The following is an 18,066-nucleotide window of genomic DNA, read 5'->3' on the forward strand; positions in this document are numbered from 1 at the left end:
ATTGAGAGCAAACTCTTATGAGCCGGTTGGTGAAAAGTATGGTTTTTTTTTATGATAGATAGCATAACATAATTAATAAACAAATATTATAAATAATTGAGTTCTTAATTTCGGGTTTCTCTGTGCTTGGCCAATACTTATTGCTTGTATGACCCTAAAAGTTCCGATAATCTAACTTTTACCCAAAATTATTGCAAGTTTATGTCGATTTGACTCATGAACCATGAAAAAGTTCCAAAAGAAATGAACGTGTTCAAACTTTCTGCGCTATAATTGATTGAAAAAATAATTTTCTACAAATTATCGCTTGTATCGCTTACAGAAATAAATGAACGCAATTTTTTTCATTATCCACAAAAAAAAAAATAGCAGTGATGAAAATTTTATCATTAGATAATTATTTCAAGCGATATAAGATATCATCTTTTGGAAAAAGCTTTCCAAATCATTCACTCTTCGCGAAACAAACGAAGCCTAAGATCAATGCCTCATTTCCAGCTGTCAGCATAAATAGAAACTGAATTGTTCAAGCAATTAGCCTTTGTGCATTCGTGTTCTTAAGATCCATCCGTCGGAACGAGAGGAGAAAAAAGGCACGATCTCCCCATGTAAAAGCGTCGGTAGAACAAATTGCGAGAAAATAAAAGTTTAATATAGTTTTGCATACTTTGTTTTTAGGGAAAAAAAATTTGTAAAAATCGAATAGAACATGCATAAGAAGATTTGAGCAAACTATGGTTTAAGTAAGTTGATCTTTGTTGCCAAGAGTATGACTCGATGGTGCATAATTTCATACACCTTCCATGCACGAAAGGCCCGGCCCGATTCAGATCCTCTCAATCGTGCTTGGAATGACCACCGCAAAGGCCTTGGTGATCGTGAAGCCCACGTACGATATACAAAAAGAGGTTCGGCTAGCCGAAAGTTGTAGCCCAATTGGGCCCATTTCATTTGACTCGTGACTTCTAAGACCTTATGATCGAAATTGGGCCAATTTCCTTAAAAATTCTCACTTTTTAGATTTTATCCCAATTTTGATGATTTTATCTGTTTAAATAAAAAAGGAAAGAAAATTTTTTTAATAAAAGCTTAAAGTGGCATTTTCTCAAATAAGGATTTGGAGTGTATTTTATTTCACATAAGAATATGAAGTTCGTTCATTGTTTTAAAGGAAGGCCTAACAAAAGGGCATTTTGGTCATTTAATTTTTTTGTAATTTTTTTTTCTTTTTTTCCCTCTCTTCTCCTCAACTGTCGCCGGCAAGGGATTTGAGAAAATAAAAAGCACATTATGTTCTCATTTGGAATTTTTTCAAAAAATAAAAATAAAAACCTTAACTTTTATCCTAGTCTCTCACATTTGCCCACACAACTTAAAATTACTCTTGCTTTCTTCAAAATTATTAACTTCAACGCTCGTTGTTGTTCCATACAGAGGCAGGGGTGTTGATGAAGAAGCAAATTCTAATAATCACTCTCTACTTGGCCCCGATGTTAGTTATTTTCAAAATAATATAGTGGCGATTTTTGTATTCGTCCACAAATTTGAGACTAAAATGAAAATTGAAGTTTTTTTTTTTTTAAGAGAAGGAAAATAGAATTTTGATTAGACCTAAAATTAGTTCTTTTTTTTTTTTTTTTTTGGGTGGAGGGGTTGGGTTGGGTTGGAAATAAAGGCCGAACGAAACTAGACTCGCTCTCTCTGGAGTCTGGACGACTCCGGACTTCGGCGGGCATTTCTTCGCGGCTGCACTTCTTCATCTTCTCGAAATATCCCAGTGAACTGGAAGCACAAGGTCTTCCCAGCGAACCAGCCCTCACGTCGATGGAGGCCACGGCGAGCGGCTCCGGAGTGGCCCTGTCGTCTCCTCCTCCTAATCCTCTCTTGCTTCGCCTTCGCGACCGCCTCGGCTCTTGCGCCAAGGTGAGTCTCCCTCGCTCTCCTTCCCGTCCCCGATTATCTATAAGTTTCGCCTGCTTTCTATGAGAAATCGGGACGTGATCGCGGGGTTCGTTTCGATTTTTCGAAACCTGGAAGCTCGTCCCTGTCGCGTGAGAATCGCTTCGAGTTGGATGCGACGCGCTCGGTCGTTGTCGTGTCCGGAATGGATGATTCGGTTCTGCTTGAACGAACGCTCTGGACGAACGCTTTGCGCTAATGCGAATTGAAGTGGCCGGCTTGTCAATTGTTTAACTGGATTCGAGGAAACTGATAAGTTTCTGTACTCAATGGCTGACAGTGACGCTTTTGGCTTTGCATTTCCTGAGAGAAGTTGAATTTTTTTAAACTCTGTACTTCGCCCTTTCAATTGGTTGTGTTCCTACAGTGGCTGGTTGGTGCCATTCAAAGGGTTGTAACACTGTCCATTGCTTCTGTACATGTTCCAGTCCGTCGAGAGTGGAGATAGCTATCAAACCGAGAGGTTGGTCTCCGAGCTTGCTAAGTTTCTCGGCGATGTATCTGTGGCCGCAGAGGACGAAAACACACATGAAGATGCATTCGAACTGCTGTCGCATGTCTATGAGTATATAAGCTCCTCTTCAATTGATCAGGTCTTGATGTTGTTAAGGCTCATTTTGTTTATTAGCTGAGTTTATCTTTATTTTAACAATGGGTTTTCTGTTGCATGTTTGAATAGCAGGAGCTCCTTGATGCGCTCTCTTTTGAGCTTCCGAAGGCTGTTTCAAAATTTTCAGGGGTGTCGAGACGGTTTTTGACGATTGCGGAAAGCATAATCCATCAGTTTTTGGTGAAGTGTAATCCGCGGGACATGTTGCCAATTCTCTGCGAGGTTCGATGCGTACTTATTTTGAATAATTTGAAGGAAATATACTTATTCTCCCTTTTTATCTGTATTTGCTTAGTAACTGCACATCCAGACACATGTTTGCTGTACATAACTAGATTAACTTTGGTGCACCAGTACTCTTGCAAATGATGTTCTTCTAAGCATCCTGTAAGCTCTTGTTACAGTGATAGATTATATAGCTTCATGGTCATTATTACGATTTTCTCATGTGACCTCATTAGCTCCTTTATAGCATTTTGCATTTGTCAGAATATCTAGTGCTGTCTTTTATTGTTAGATGGTGAGTTAATAATTTGAATTAGGAGATTGAGTGGGTACTGTTTGTTCGACCCTGCATTTGTTCATTAGTTTGTGTCATGCAGCACGTGCTCGGGTAATCTCTCTAGCTGTTAAAGGTTGAGTGAACTCTTTGGCATTTTAGTTCCCTAGCAAACACCTATCTAAACATGTGTTGGTAGAATTAAAGTGGGAGTTTTGAAGCTGTTTACTTGTTATCAGCAAAATTTAAGATGAGGAGAATATATGTCATCCCAGGTTTAAAAATGTGAAAGCATCATAGGAAGAAAGCCTTTCATTTTCATGTTGCTTCGGCTTGATGAGTGAGTTTGCACACACACTCTCCAGTGCCTCTCAAGTTCATGGTGAAACATGCGAGTTAAGCATTTTGAGAAATAGAATGGCAAAGCACTGAGTAGAAGAGTCCATACGTGCTGTCAAACATTGTGGACATGTCTAGCCACATGTTAATACTTTCCCCTGTTTTAGCAGGATGCTTTGCAAACTTCATGAAGTTAAACTAATTAATATACAAAAGTAATACTTCCCTGAGTTCTTTCGTGAAAATTTACTTTTATTCTTTTTGACAGGGAAATTTTTTCGGTACTTTCTTTCATTTGGTTGAGAATAGATGTGCAGTTGTCTATAAATCTACTCGTTCCGACACATACATGGTCAAGTTCAAAAGATAGTTATTTAGTTGACGAGCTTAAACAAATAATACCAATGTATATTAGTTTTCTCGCATTTCCTCATCAAAAGGAGGCTGGTTTGGATTGAGCTGTCATTCTGGCTTGAAATTGCTGCTTGTTCTCTTGATACTCAATATTAGAAGAATATCTTGGCGCAAGAGCATTCTCCACTTGCAAATACCAGTCGAGCTGCATATAGATATTTCTATGGGCATAAACATGAGATGACCTAACAAATAACTCACTCCTCTCATGAAATTCTGCTCTCTTTTTCATATTCTATTATGAGTATCTATGGATTAACCATTAACTGTACGTGCTTTTGGTAAAACCTGCTCTTTAATTTGATTCAAACCTTATATGATCTTGATTTTTCTGGATGATATGGTTAGCACTGATAAATTCTTCTCAAGTTTTCTGGAATGTGATCTTGCTAATCCTCAGTCGATGTTTGGACCAGGCCCTAGATTCCTCGAGCGAAGGTGAAAAGATTAAGCTTTCTGGCTACTTTGGCCCTCTTTTGAGTGGTCTCTCAGAAGGTACGTTCTTTCTCTTCCTTGAATAGGTTATATTCATATTGTTGCAGATTATTGTTTTAAGTATTTTATCTCCTCAGACATATCTATGAGTAAAGAAGACTTGATTGTAGTATCGAAAGTGCTGTTTGGGATTTCTTTTCTTTGAAGTGGATACTTTTGTCGATATTGCCATTCACATGATAGAGATGACTCTAGTACTTGCTGTCCAACCTGCGGACCCATTGTGCAAAAGTGTCTTGACCACCTTGGCATTATCACTACTTTCTTAATACAACTGTCCTTCAATCATGGTTTCAAGTACTGAATATATGCCCATCTCTTCAGTGTCAGTCAGTAACTCCTGTTGGCACCCATGCATGCTTAGCAAATTCAGTTTTGGATCTGAAAGGCCTTCATATAGCTACTGTAAAACAAATGTTTTCCTCAATGAGCTTATTATATCGCGATTAGATGTCCATGCTGATTGTGTAAATAAACAAGATGCAATTCCATTTCTGCAATGTTTTGTGCATTGAGGTGAAAAACTGGTAGCACACTGCACTGTATGCAGCATGTGCTCATTCAAATGCCAGGAAGCCTTTTCCACTTTGACTTTCACTAAAGCAAATTAAATGTATATTCAAATGTTATTGTGGATGCTGGATGCTGATGAAAATATATCCTGTCCGTCTTTCAAGTTTAAACTGTTTATTCATAGTAACATAAAGACAGTTTATGTGCTTACAAAAAAATGTCTTTTTTATATTGTGATCAACTTTTTCAATGCTTATCAATAAATTTTGAAATAATACTGGGGGATTTTTTATGGTATTTTATTGCTTCTGGTGATATTCAGACTATGTTTGTGTCTTCAAACTCTAATATTCGCATGGTAACTTTTGTCTCCATGATTTGCCCTTTATTTAGACTTATCTTATATAGATATAGTGGACATGCTTTGGCATCTTGAGATTGTAGTTGAAACTATTGTATCAGTATATGATACTTTTATTAATAATAAAAACTCACTCAGTCTGCATCAAACTGTAAAACCACTGCTCCACATTTTTTGTATTACAGTTCTCCTTATGATTAAAAGGCATCACTTTGAGCAAACGAAGGAGGTAGTTCCTGCAATCCTTCGTGTTTGGGAGAAAGTATCTACTGATGCAGACGAGGAGGATTCGGATCTTGAGGATCTGTTCAGAAGGGGTATAAATATTGCTAATTCGATGCAAACTGTTCACCAGAAGTTGGTCTGTGATCCATAATCATGAATTTGTTTACATGCGATTTCTTGTCGGATTCTAGATTAACGGTTTAAGTTTAACAGGACAGTGGATCAGCTGAGAAGCTCCTCACTCTGCTTGGTCTGTATGTCTTGCAGATGATGGTTGGTATATTTATTTTTGAGGTCGTGTAATAGTGTAGAATATCTGACTGTAAATGAAAAATTTAACTTCCTTTTTGAAAATAAATTGTAGATGATTCTCCAAGTGGTTGTTGCCCTTCTACTCTCTCTCTCTCTCTCCCCACACCCACACAGACGAGCGCTTGCATGTATTTGATGATTTGTCAGCATGAAGACATTTGACGTGCTCACATCTTAGTATGACTTTTGTATGTGCAGACTCATGTATCCATTTGCGTGGATGAGAATGTATCCAGCTCTCTCCGCCTTGTGACTGAACTTTCACACTTCTTGAGATGTTGCCGTTTATCTTACATTGGCTTGATAACAGGGTCTGCTATTGACATGATGACCAGCACCATAACTGATGGTAATATGCTGCGCCATCTATAAATTTTATATTTTCCAATCTACAAGCTGGAAGGAAATTCTTCACTATTGGAATCTAAAGTGAATTTTTTTTTTTTTTTCATATGCGTGGAAGAAGATAGTTTCTGGGATCCTTTACCCAGTATCAAGCTTGGAGCAGCTCTTTCAGGTAATATTTGGCAGTGCGTCGACAGTGTGGTCTGTTGCAGTTTCCCTTAAGATCTTTCTGATTCGCGCAGTTTTCCTTTATTCCTTTTGCAAGTTCAATTTTGTTTGCTTCCTGGTACAGTTATATGGGGTGATATGTCTGACAAGGTTGCTCATAATGCTGAGGAGGATTTAACTGCGGTAAAGAATGAAATTCGGTGTAGTCAAACTAGAAGGTGGCAAGCAATTGGCATGCTAAGGCATGTGTTCTGTTCAGCTACTCTACCTTGGAGATTAAAGAAACATGCCATTGACTTCTTGCTTTGCATCACAGAAGGAGATATCTCACCGGAGTGTGAGAGTGAAACTCTAGATTTCTCATCATTTGTTTCTAGCCATTTTGCTGCCTTGCAGGTATTATAGTGAAAGATCTTGAATGTATGCCATTTCATGTTGTATATTCTTCTTATCATAAAAGTGCAAAATCTAGGGGATTGAGAACGTCATTATGTACACATCGGATTCTGTACTACGGAAGAAAGCTTTTGATGTGCTGAAAAGGGTTAGTGTTTTTTACTTTAAGCTGCTCTGCTTTTGCATCGCTAACTGGCTTGCCACTCTTGTAGTCCGTTTCTCTCTTGTTTAAGTTCTGCATTTATTTGCTAATCTCCAGGTGCTTGCTGATATTCCAATTTCTCAAAGGTTTGACGTCTTAAAAGCCCTGATTACGAATTGCAACTCTGCCTCTATGGTAACTGCATTAGAGCCTGCTTAAATGACATTAGTGTATTTTCACTTTACATGGAAGGACGCATAATTTGATCTGATTAACTACAACTTGTGTAGGTTGCCATCCTTCTAGATATCGTTAGACAAGTGAGGCATGCCAAAACTAGTAGCAAAGTGTCGAATGGAAATGTTGATGAAGTTTTCCATGAGACACCAGTTTGGTCTGCTGATGTGCTTGAACTAGTGGAATTGGTTTTGAGACCTTCCAAGGGAGGCCCTCCAAGTCTTCCTGAACAAAGTGATGCGGTATATATGACTCTTATTATTGATTATTTATTGTCTCCTTGCTTTCACGATGGCGACTCCTCATTTCTTTTTAGGTTGTGACATTTTCCATGGCGTCAACTTCCTTGTATAGGTTTAAAGCTCATTGGTCATAGGACCATTGAATGCTCAAAATAAATAGGGATCGAAAGCTGAAAAAGCCAAATCAAAAGTATCCATCTTTCTATATTAATTTTGGAGATGCAATGTTGAGGGAAGTCTATATTTTCATGTGATGTGCAATAACACATTCCGAATGCTTTTCCAGATAAAGCTTGTATCCACAATCTGTTACATCCTTACATCATACATGCCAACTGCATCTTATTGTCATTCACTTTTCTGTATGAACCTATCTTCTAGTCATTTGAACCTCTTTCACTATGAGCATACAACCTCTATGAAATGTGGTAGATGTGTGCTAATGAAAATGTGTAGGCAAACACATTTGAAATGAATTGGCTGATACTCTTAAAGTTTCTGATAGAGTCTAATGATCTAAAATGACAAGCTTGCTTTTGATCTTACAGGTTCTATCTGCCCTTAACTTGTACAGATTTGTGTTGTTGTCTGAATCAACAGGTAAAACATTTCTATTTGTTATTTCCATTTTGTATGTATTCTTCTGCCTATGCTTCAATCACTTGTACTCTCTTATTAAAATTGCGAGTTTGTGACTGTTGCAGTTGTTGCATAGTTTTGTTTTTTCCCCCCTCCAGCTGTGATTTTCAGACATGTTGTGAAAATTTCTTTAAGAAAGCATTTGTTCAAATGTACAGGTCTCATCCGCTATTTGGTATGATGTTGATTATTCTTGTTGATTGAAGAACTTGGAGAAACTCCTTCGGGAGAAGTTTTATTTCACTTTTATTAGTTTTCTTTTTTCTGAACCCGTTCGAACGGTCATGCATATAGGCATGTCAAATTAGTGAAAAAGTTGCCATAATAGTGAAAAGAACTCCCTGAAAGAGTTTCTCGTATGAGAAACTTGTATTATAGATTTATGTCATGCCTCCCTTGAATATCTGGATTCCAATTGTCTTAACATTTTCTTCCTTCAAACCCGGCATTGATATGCCGATGTCAATGCGCGTCATCCCATTGGAATGGCAGTTTGGACACTGCTTTTTAAACGAGGGGAGAATAATTGCAGTTTTGCTACATCGTATCTCTAGACTAAACCACCATAAAGACTGACTATCATAGTTTTTGACCATGCATTGGACAATAGCATAACAAACAGTGACTTTATTTGCAAATTGTGATGATACTTTCTTAGTAAATGATAATTTTGCATCGGTCATGTGCATAAAAATCAGATACTAGTGAGACATTATCTCCGTACATTGTGGAGATTGAAAGATTTTTGCACTTCAATCTTAAATATGGGACATTCTAGTAAATAACTTTTCTAAACTTAATTTTTCATGGATTAGTATTTTCAATCGTCATAACTACGACAATACCAAGAAGCACTCCTGTTCAATCTTTGTACAAGTGAATTCAATTTGAATATGAATTCACTTTAAGCTGATTGTCTTACTACTGCTGTGGACTTCTACATCGAAGTTTGTCCGTGTCCCTATTTTCAAAAGCTGGTGCATTCCTGCCTTCTCAGTTGGGAAAAAGATCTTTGGAGACCTTTCTTGATAAGGTTTGGCTGTACTGTTTGCCCAGTGTGATCTCATCAGCTTCATTCGTTGAGATGAATGCTAATGTTTGAATGTAGGTAATCATGCATATATTTGTATGAATGGACTTGTCCGGCGTGCTAGCTACCATCCCAGACTTGCGTGTAGTGTTGGCTGTAGATATACACACCCACAGAAGCAGACTTGGAAATAAATGTTCCACAAATAGGTTTTTCATTTTTTTTGGCACAAGAGATGCATTGCCACAAAAGAACTCTCTCTCTCTCTCTCTCTCTCTCTCTCTCTCTCTCTCATGCAAGTCGTCCTCTGACTGTTGAAACAGGAAAAACCAATTACACTGGAGTGCTATCCGAGACCAACTTGAAGAAAGCCTACAATGAATGGCTTCTGCCTCTCCGGACCCTGGTGACCGGCATTTTGGCAGAGAACAGGAATGATGACGATCCATTCTCGTCTGACTCCGTCAGTGCCCTAAATCCGGTAGAATTAGTTCTCTATCGCTGCATTGAACTCGTCGAAGAAAGGCTCAAGCATGATTTGTAAGTTTGTCTTCTGCACAGAAGTTCTAGCTTGGTCTTTTGTTGATTACAATCTCTGTTATTGAATGCCGGCTGCTGGGCGGTGGAACCCTTGCTTATGCGTCTTTCTTTTCTTCTTATTTTTCATGCATTTCATCTGATTCCTTAAACGGGCATTCCCAACCCGTATGCTGCTAATTTGGGTCCGGAATATGAACGCATATCTAGTCCACATACCGAGGAAAAATCTCAACTATGCCAAAAATATTTCAAAATCTTGGCCGGAGAGCAAAAGGTCTTTTGAGCTAAACCATACATATGCCCGAGTCGGATTTCAAGACGAAAGCTCAATTGGACGCATTCGGTATGATTTGGAGATGAGGACTGTTTTTTCCCTGATCTGAGATGTAATGGAATCCTATCCATCCTCAATGATTGTGAGCTTCTTCCTGCTAAGCGTGCCACGCTCGAACGTCACGTCTGAACAAACCAAGGTTTCATGAGGCTAAGGAGCGATTGGGAAATTCCAATATCTGATCGGGGAGCCCCAAGCTACTTGAGAGTAAGCCTAAGATCACTAGACCAACAACCACAGTGGTAGGATAAGATAAGATGTTCTAAGGATGGTAGATGGTAAACACAATTGTTTGCTAAATTGAAATAGGGTTAATATCACGAAAAATTTCAAAATGATATATACTTGTGATAAATTTACTTCAAATTATTTTTTTGACTATAAAAAAACTCCAAACTAGTATAATTGTGATAAATTTACCTCAAATTATTTTTTCGATCACCAAAAACTCTAAATGGTACTCTTATGACAAATTTATCCGAAACTAATAATTTTGACCTTCAAAATCTCTAAACTGGTACACATGACAAATTTACTCTCTGTTAGTTTCTATTAAACTGAATTAATACCACGAAAAATCCTCAATTGATACGCCTGTGACAAATAGAGAGTGAAACTCCCAAACGTGTACATCCGGCAATTGTCACATGTCATCCAACTCAGTAATTTGATGATAAAATTTCGCGAAAACTAATATAGGGTAAATTTGTCAAAGATGTACAAGTTCAAGGGTTTTGGTGGTCAAAAAAATATTTTGAGGTATATTTATTACGGATATATCGGTTTGGGGTTTTTCGTGATATTGATCCATTAAACTATGTTGTCGTAGATTCTTGTCGGGTGATTAGCTAGGTTACTGATGTGAATGACTGCAATTAAAGTCCGCAATCAATTTCTAGAACTTTCAATTTTTTGTGCAATTAAATCTTAAACCTTGGTTGGAAAGTGCAATTAAGTATGTCTGTTAGTTCCGGCTAATTTCATCGACACCATTTTGTTTTAATTTGTGGGCAATGGCATCTTTGAATTTATCTTTTGTGTAATGGGCCCTTAAACTATTTTATTGTTTGCTCGAGTTAAGTCTTTCGGTCAAAACACTTGACGAAAATGCTGACATGGCATCCATGTCAAGGCCAAATTAGTTTATTTCCTTAATTAGTTGCTGACGTGGATAAAGAGGGGGGGAGAGAAACCAAAAATAAACAAACGAAAACCCAGAGCGAGAGATAGGGGAGAGGGCATCCTGGGCCTTGGGGGCAGTGGGGCGGCCCCCAGAGGCTCCTCCAGCCACCGTCGAGGGTGCAACATCCCTCACCGGAGGCAACGTGGCGTGGCTGCTAGTCCTGAATCACTAGCAAGCACATCCCCGCACAGTGAGGTAGAGAGCCGACGGGGAAGGCGAGCCGATGATTGCTCTCGTCGATTGACTAGATAAAAAGAGGGCCGTTAAGAAACAGAGTAGAGACTGAAAGAGCTGCAAGAAAGGCCTTGCTAGACTGAAGAAATAGAGAATTTGAGGCATCGGTGGAAATTGCAGGAGGTGTAGACAGCGGGAGAGAGATGCATTAGAACGGGACTTGCACCTCACCAGAGAAGGCTGCCGTCACCTAGCTCCGACCAGCATCCAGCTGCCTGCACCGATGGCCGCCACTGCCCTTTGTTTTCCGTTCTCCATTGGTCCAGCTAAAGATGGTTTACTCCTTAAAATTTTCATTGTCCTGCTCACTCGAGTCCCGGCTAGGTCTGAAAGATGGCATAATGGTTCTTAAACTTTGGTCTATTGTACATCATCATTTTTGAACTTTTAATTTGTTAATTTAAAATTATATGAAAATGTTCAGTACATACTTTCACAAATTCAAGCTAATAAAATCTACCGATATGACTTTCAATTCATTAAATTTAAATGATGGACAACAGAATTTTTACTTTTTTTTCCTTAGATGATTTCTCTTCATAGAAGAGAAATCGCGTTTCCTTTCAATTCTAATATGTTTCTTAATGACCATGTTAGACGCCAGCACGGATCATTTTCCCTAGTTGTTTCAACAGAAAGATCAATTCAAACCAACGATCCTACAAATCCAAAAAGTGACCGGACTTTTTGCATGCATACGTGAAAATTAAGTAAGGCTTAGTTTAGGATCCACTTCATTCCAAACAAACAAGAAACAAATCTTCCAATCAATTTCAATGGCGGGATGCTGCATTATTCAGATACCATTTCCATCCGAGAAAGGTGGAAGTGAGGAAATTAAAACAACAGACAGCATAAGGAGAGTAATCTGAAAGCAGATTCTTTTGAGGAACAAACAAATTTGAGATTGTATTCAAGTTGCTCTGCCAATTGCCTACAAAGAATGGCTTAGTTACCGTTCTTACAAGTTACGACGATCAAGAAGTGGCGAGGATATTACCCCCATCCAGTTGAGATGGAGATCTCGCTCTGCAATCCAACATCATCTCAGCTCGACCGCAGCTGGTAATGTCCATGACCTTCACAAAGAGTCGGAACCATCCTCATAAGTTGGAGCTCTTGCAGATATGGATATGGAGATCCGCTCCTCTCCTCTTTATCCGTTCCTCGATGATATACCCAGAACATCATCGACATGAGTGTCGCTTCACTTTAATTACAAGGAGCCGCATACCCATGATGTTCTCACTTAGCTCAATCCATGAAAATATTCAGGCCTAGAATCCTCCTCAGAGGGCATCACGTTTAGATCAGGTAGCAAGAAGGAACTGTCACTGTCCTTGACGACAGTTTGAGGAAATTTGCAAAAGCTGGAAGATGGACGACACTTGCTCGTATCATGTTTTGGTGATGGTGGTGATGCAGGGTGGTCCGATGTAGATGCTTCCATCTTGTCATGCAAACCAGAGGTTGCTTCATCTCTGTCATCTGCAGTGGACGTGTCGCCCTTTCCAGAAAGCAAATTCAAATCATGCTGCAAAATAGAGGCCCGATTGTCAGAAGTGCATTCTACAACGGCAGGTCAAGCCCACAAGTACGACAAATATAAATTTGAATAGGTTCAAATAACAAAGAGTTACACGGGAAAAAAAAAAATCTAATTTTGCAATTCGACAACTGATATGCTCAACCAATAGATGCCACTTTCGCTGATCATGAATGGGGAGTACACCACCATACATACACATATTGAGGCAAAAGATTACTATTCCCGCCGCAAACTTCAATAAGGATAAATGTCTAGACAATGACCACTTTGTTTTACAGAATTAAAAGCCCTCTCCCTCTTCACTGGTCACGCTACTCCCTTCATGGAGCTTGGGAGGATGGATAAATTTATTAGTGGAAAAAAGAATGCACATTTCACCAGTATTACTTGCTAATCGTTCGTGTATCCCCGAAGCGAGCAATACACAGTGACGATTAAAGAAGCAACTGAAGCACGGTTCCTAGGAAATTATAATAAGCCGAGGAAGAAAAAAAAAGAGAAAGCTAGTATCACCTTCATCCTCTTCAAGGATTCGTTTCTAGCTCTCTGCTCCGTGAAAGCCTCGCGCAGCCTTGCTATGTCCTGTTTTGAGTTTTGAAGATTTACAGAAAACGTTTGAGAAACAAGAAGCACCAAACAAAGCCGAGAACGAGCGTTCAGACCAAAATCGCAAACAGATTTAAGAGGGGTACCTTGTTCAAATGGATCCTTTCATTCAGCAAGTAGCTCTCCTCATCCTTGAGTTCGGCGAAAGTCTATCCAAAGACGAAGGAATTAAAAAATACCAAAAGATGAGCACCCAGAAATGTATGCGCAGGAGTTAATGAACAAATGCCCTCAGCGGAGCAGAAGAATTTTGTTTACCTTCTTCTTTCTGAGCTTGTTGACAGCCAGGGAGGAGGCATCATTCGGAGCAATAACCTGAAAGATCGAAACCATCAAATCCCCCCCATCAATGAAGTCACCCGGAGTGGAGATTAGCATGAACGGGGTCGCCAGAAAAAAAGTAGACTGAATGAAAGGATCAACAAAGCTAACATTTCAGACGCAAAAACGCCCCCCACAAAACAGGCTGCGCGACCGAGAAAACCTGTGATCTCCAGTAAGAACATTAAGAAAAAAAAAATTCGGGAATGATAGGTGGACCAATTGACTGGGTCGTGCTCGAGAACAAGTCAGAGTCAACGACAGCGACCTGAATTGTTTGGCCGGGGTGGTTGACCCACCTCCGGGGTCGGAGCACCGAACGACGTGGCACGTTCTCATTGGACGACGCGCCCCCCCCAAAGGGAAAAACCAAAGAGAGTTTCGAGACTCTCTTCTATAAAATCAGCCGAAAGAGAAATGGGAGAAGAGAAGCCGAGTCAACTCACTCCGCCCGTCACCATGACCCGGACCCACCCCCTACTCTCGAACTATGCGATAAAAACTGATTTCTGTTTTTTCTCTTCGCTTATTCCTTTTTCTTTAAAAAAAAAAAAGAAGACTGGGACCCACTTGACGTGTCGCCTCGTGCACTCAAATAAATGCCCAATTGCGCCCCGCCACGTCGCGCAGAGACACGTGGTTTCACGTGACCAACAGACAAACAGCTCCCCTCCCCTCCCCGCGGAGCGAGCGTGGCTTCGCTCACGTGACCGCTCGCCTACCCTGTGCCTTGCCCCAAACCGAACAAGTACAGCTCCCCGAGTTGAAAAAGTTCCAGAAGCGGGCGGGCGGGTGGGAAGGACAAACCCCCCACCGCCGTCCGATTTAGGCCAGGTCAAACGAACCGGGGACCGACGGGGCCTCGGATCTCCGGCACTGGGTCCCAAACAGGAAAGAGAGAGAAAGAAGGGAGGAGAAGAAGAGGAGAGGAGGAAGGAGGGGGAAGGTGCGCGGGGGGGAAGAGACGCGAGTCACACGATACGATGTGACGCGACTGGAAACGCGCGGACCTCACAACCGTCCGTGACCGGAGACAGAGGCGCGAGAATGCAGAGGGGCCCCACCCACACGAACGTACACGGTTGCACCGGCACGCAGACGAAAGCTACTCCCACACCCCACACTCCCTCCCTCTCCTCGTGCCCACCTGTGGGCTCCACCTCGTAAAGGAGGACCTACGAAACGCACCGCACGTCGCTCCCCAAAATTGACCAAACTACCCCTCAACTCTCCCCCCACCCAAAAAAAAAAAAAAAAAACCCCTTTGGGCGTGAAAATAAAGGGGGAAAAGGGGACGTGGCCGCAGAACGGAAAAAGCAAGGCAGTGATGGCCTTTTTCTGTTAAAAGGAAAAAGAGGGGCGATGGTGGGTGTAATCGGCAATGAACAACGACAAATAAAATGCGGGGTCAGAATTCCAAATCTGGAAAAAAAAAATTAAGATTTTGACAAAGGAACAAAATAAAGGAAAGAAGGAAGGAAGAAAGAAAGCATGAATGAAGGGGGCGATGGGGTTGAGAGAGAGAGAGTACATCGTAACCGGCCACGAAGACGTCACAACAGCATCCAACAAAGAAACGAAAAAGAGGAGGAGGTGGTGGTTTCTTGAGGCATTTTCGCCATAATAATAAACTTTAAAAAAAAAATCCCGCATAGTAGTTGCCGTCGGAATCGCCAGCACCGCTTTGTACAGTTGCGCCACCGCCGTCGTCGAGTCGACGAGCGAGGCCAGACTGAAACTCACCAACTGATTTTGCCCCCCCGTAGGCGTAACCAACAGGTCAGGCAACGTGTGCGAGAGAGAGGGAGAGAAGATCGGTGAACGGAAAGTTGACGACGACGACGACGAAGGAAACAGAGAGAGAAAGGGCAACGGCGCGAGGAGAAAACGGTCATCGCAAGAAAAAGAGTGCCTGTGCTCTAGACGGCTCAAGAATTCCTCGCTTACAGAGCGCTTCCCCCCCGCACCTCCCAAAAGCCAAAAAAAAAAAAAAAAAGGGGGGTCCTTGTTGTGGCTTCGGCTTCAAGACAAAGGAGGACGAAATTACGCGCACTTGGGAAGGGTACTCCGGTCAACAAAAGAAAGGCATCCTGACACCAACCGAACCCCAGGTCACCGGAAATCTCACGCCAGAGAGAGAGAGAGAGAGAGAGCGGGCTCCTGTTTGCGTTCAGTCACATGCCTCCCGACGTAGAGAAAAGTCAAGGGAAAGAAAGACAAGCGAACGCTGGAGAGAGAGAAAGAGAGAGAGAGATATACCTTGGATCTGGCAGAGCCGGAGGAGGAGCGGTTCGCCGGCAAGCTCGACTCCTCGAAGCCGTCCGCGGTAGCCGAAGGAGAGGCGGCGCCGCCGCTCCAGGAGAGCGGAGTTGTCGGGCTGTTCCTCGCTGAATCCGTATCCTTCCTCTGAGAGGCGGCGGCGGCGGGGGCGTCGCATCTCGGAGCCGTCCTCGACCTCGGTTGCCGAACTCCCCACCTCACAGGCGGCACGATCGCCGGCTTGACAGGAGCCGCCGCCGCCGAAGCAGCCGCATGCGCCCGCTTCAGAAAGACCAGCAGCTCCGCCACGACCCCGCTGTCCGCCATCGCCGCCGCCATCCAGTCGTCCTCCTCAGCCGAACTCATCATCGCCGCCGTAGCCTCCGTCCCCGTCCCGAGGGGCCCAACTCCCGAGGGTTCGAATCCGATGTCGAAGGAGAAAGAAAGCAGAGAGAGAGAGAGAGAGAGAGAGAGAGATGGAGGCGTAGATGTTGGTAGAGAGAGAAGGCCAAAAGCTCGTCCCGAGAGAGAGAGAGAGACGTGTTGGGTGTTGTGTTGAATGCTGATGAATATGAGCGAGAGAGAGAGAGAGAGAGAGAGAGAGAAAGAAGAAGTCGATGCATTAGATATATATTAAGAGAGAGAGTGAGGGTAGATTCTAGTTATTCTCGTTTTTATGTTTTTCTTTTTCTTTTTTCTTTATTTCCGCTTTTATTCGGGTAATTTGGATTGAGTGTGTATAGGGTAGGGTTCGGTGCGGGCGGCTCCATGGATACGCCTACCCCCACCCCCCCGGGGCCTTCCCTACATTTGACTTGACTTCAACATCCGCTCCCCTCCCTTATCTGAACTGAATGAATCCTCCGTTTTCCGTTTTTTTTTTTAAACCAAAAAAAAAAAAAAAAAAGAGTCTTGTGCTTCTTCTTCTTCTGGTGTGGCGAAGCGGGGCCCGCACGTGTCACCGAATGTAATGTCGCTGACAACATGTTCCCTTTCGTTTCGTCTCCCTTTTTTTTTTTTTTCTCCCATTATAATCTCTTTTTTTTTTTCTAAATTGATTTTTTTTTTCACCCCACCACGATTTTTCCCCACTTCTGCATGTGAAATGTACCGACGTGTCTGGGTAAAATTAGTCCCCTCCTTCCTTAGAACGTTAATCGGAAGATGTTGTTCTTTTAATGCCCGGACCCCGACGTAACTGGTGTTCAATTTCCGTAATTGGCAACGCTGGCCGGCCGGATCTTTTTTGGTACGTTACTTCAATTCGATGTCCTCCGATTCCTCCCCCCCAACCCGCCGGCCAGCCGCGTTTATACCCGTGTGTGAATCGCGCATTTCGGAAGCCCGTATGTGTTTTCTTTTTTTTTTTTTCCTCCTATTTATTGTTATGCCGGTATATGTTGCGTCAACGGCGAGTGTCAAGCTTTCAGGCATTGTCAATGTGACCCTGCATTAGGGGTGGGAGACGTTCAAAAGACTCGATTATACAAACTTAAAAAAAAATGTGTGTACATGGATACTCAAATTGGATGGGAACAATATTTTGATTTAACTAGAAAACTATCCTGGTGCTTAATCCTATTTTTAAAATTTATTCTTTTGCAAGAAATCTTATGGGAGAGAAAATGACTAGAAAAGCTTTTGTTTTTCTTAGGTTTAACATTAAAAAAAAAACCTCCAATTTTAGCATTTGTGCAAATTATATCTAAAACTTTCTTTTGTCTCGTAAAAAAATACCCAAACTTTTACTTTTGTCTTAATTCTACCGATCTAATACCCAAAAAAATCTTAATTTTAGCATTTGTCTTAATTATATCCGAAACTTTTTTTGTCTCATAAAAAATCCTCAACTTTTACTTTTGTTTCAATTTTACCATCATCATCAGGCTGCCGTGCATAATCACCGTTAATTAATCCTACATTGCTCGAATTTTCTCGCTGAATTTACCAACGAACCTTCGAAATTTAGAGACAATGATTTCCGATTGTTTATCCAAATATCTCCATGTTTAGCTGTTCTTTGAGTTGTTGAGTGTCAAAAAGAATATAAAAAGCACCATTTTGAGTGACTCTGTATTCCCCAGCAATACTTAAGGGAAGCAAATAATAGAAGA

At 41.4% G+C, this 18,066-nt stretch overlaps 2 protein-coding genes across 4 annotated transcripts; one reads left to right on the forward strand and one right to left on the reverse strand.

Annotated features, from left to right (window-relative positions):
• The first annotated feature begins 1,739 nt into the window (after nucleotides 1–1,739).
• LOC115743452 (aberrant root formation protein 4) lies at nucleotides 1,740–9,631 on the forward strand. Of its 2 annotated transcripts, none has more exons than XM_030678228.2 (14): nucleotides 1,740–1,923; nucleotides 2,388–2,552; nucleotides 2,642–2,791; nucleotides 4,238–4,316; nucleotides 5,376–5,551; nucleotides 5,629–5,688; nucleotides 5,926–6,076; nucleotides 6,188–6,244; nucleotides 6,365–6,636; nucleotides 6,713–6,784; nucleotides 6,896–6,973; nucleotides 7,069–7,257; nucleotides 7,806–7,857; nucleotides 9,250–9,631. In XM_030678228.2, exons 1-14 carry the CDS (start codon nucleotides 1,825–1,827, stop codon nucleotides 9,468–9,470), a joined length of 1,821 nt encoding a protein of 606 aa, XP_030534088.1. In that variant the 5' UTR covers nucleotides 1,740–1,824; the 3' UTR covers nucleotides 9,471–9,631. The 2 variants fall into 2 exon arrangements, with proteins under 2 accessions (XP_030534088.1, XP_048133328.1); XM_048277371.1 differs by having other exon boundaries at nucleotides 5,926–6,071; nucleotides 6,183–6,244.
• A 2,476-nt stretch (nucleotides 9,632–12,107) lies between these two features.
• LOC115743454 lies at nucleotides 12,108–16,587 on the reverse strand. Of its 2 annotated transcripts, XM_030678231.2 has the most exons (6): nucleotides 16,458–16,587; nucleotides 15,953–16,425; nucleotides 13,631–13,687; nucleotides 13,459–13,521; nucleotides 13,280–13,348; nucleotides 12,108–12,751 (listed from the first exon to the last, which is right to left on the reverse strand). In XM_030678231.2, the coding sequence occupies exons 1-6, from the start codon at nucleotides 16,573–16,575 to the stop codon at nucleotides 12,467–12,469; spliced, it is 1,065 nt and encodes a 354-aa protein (XP_030534091.1). In that variant the 5' UTR covers nucleotides 16,576–16,587; the 3' UTR covers nucleotides 12,108–12,466. The 2 variants fall into 2 exon arrangements, with proteins under 2 accessions (XP_030534091.1, XP_030534092.1); XM_030678232.2 differs by having other exon boundaries at nucleotides 15,953–16,571.
• Between the last annotated feature and the right edge of the window lie 1,479 nt (nucleotides 16,588–18,066).

The sequence above is a fragment of the Rhodamnia argentea genome, chromosome 4 (assembly GCF_020921035.1).
Source record: "Rhodamnia argentea isolate NSW1041297 chromosome 4, ASM2092103v1, whole genome shotgun sequence".
In the NCBI taxonomy this organism is placed as follows: domain Eukaryota; kingdom Viridiplantae; phylum Streptophyta; class Magnoliopsida; order Myrtales; family Myrtaceae; genus Rhodamnia; species Rhodamnia argentea.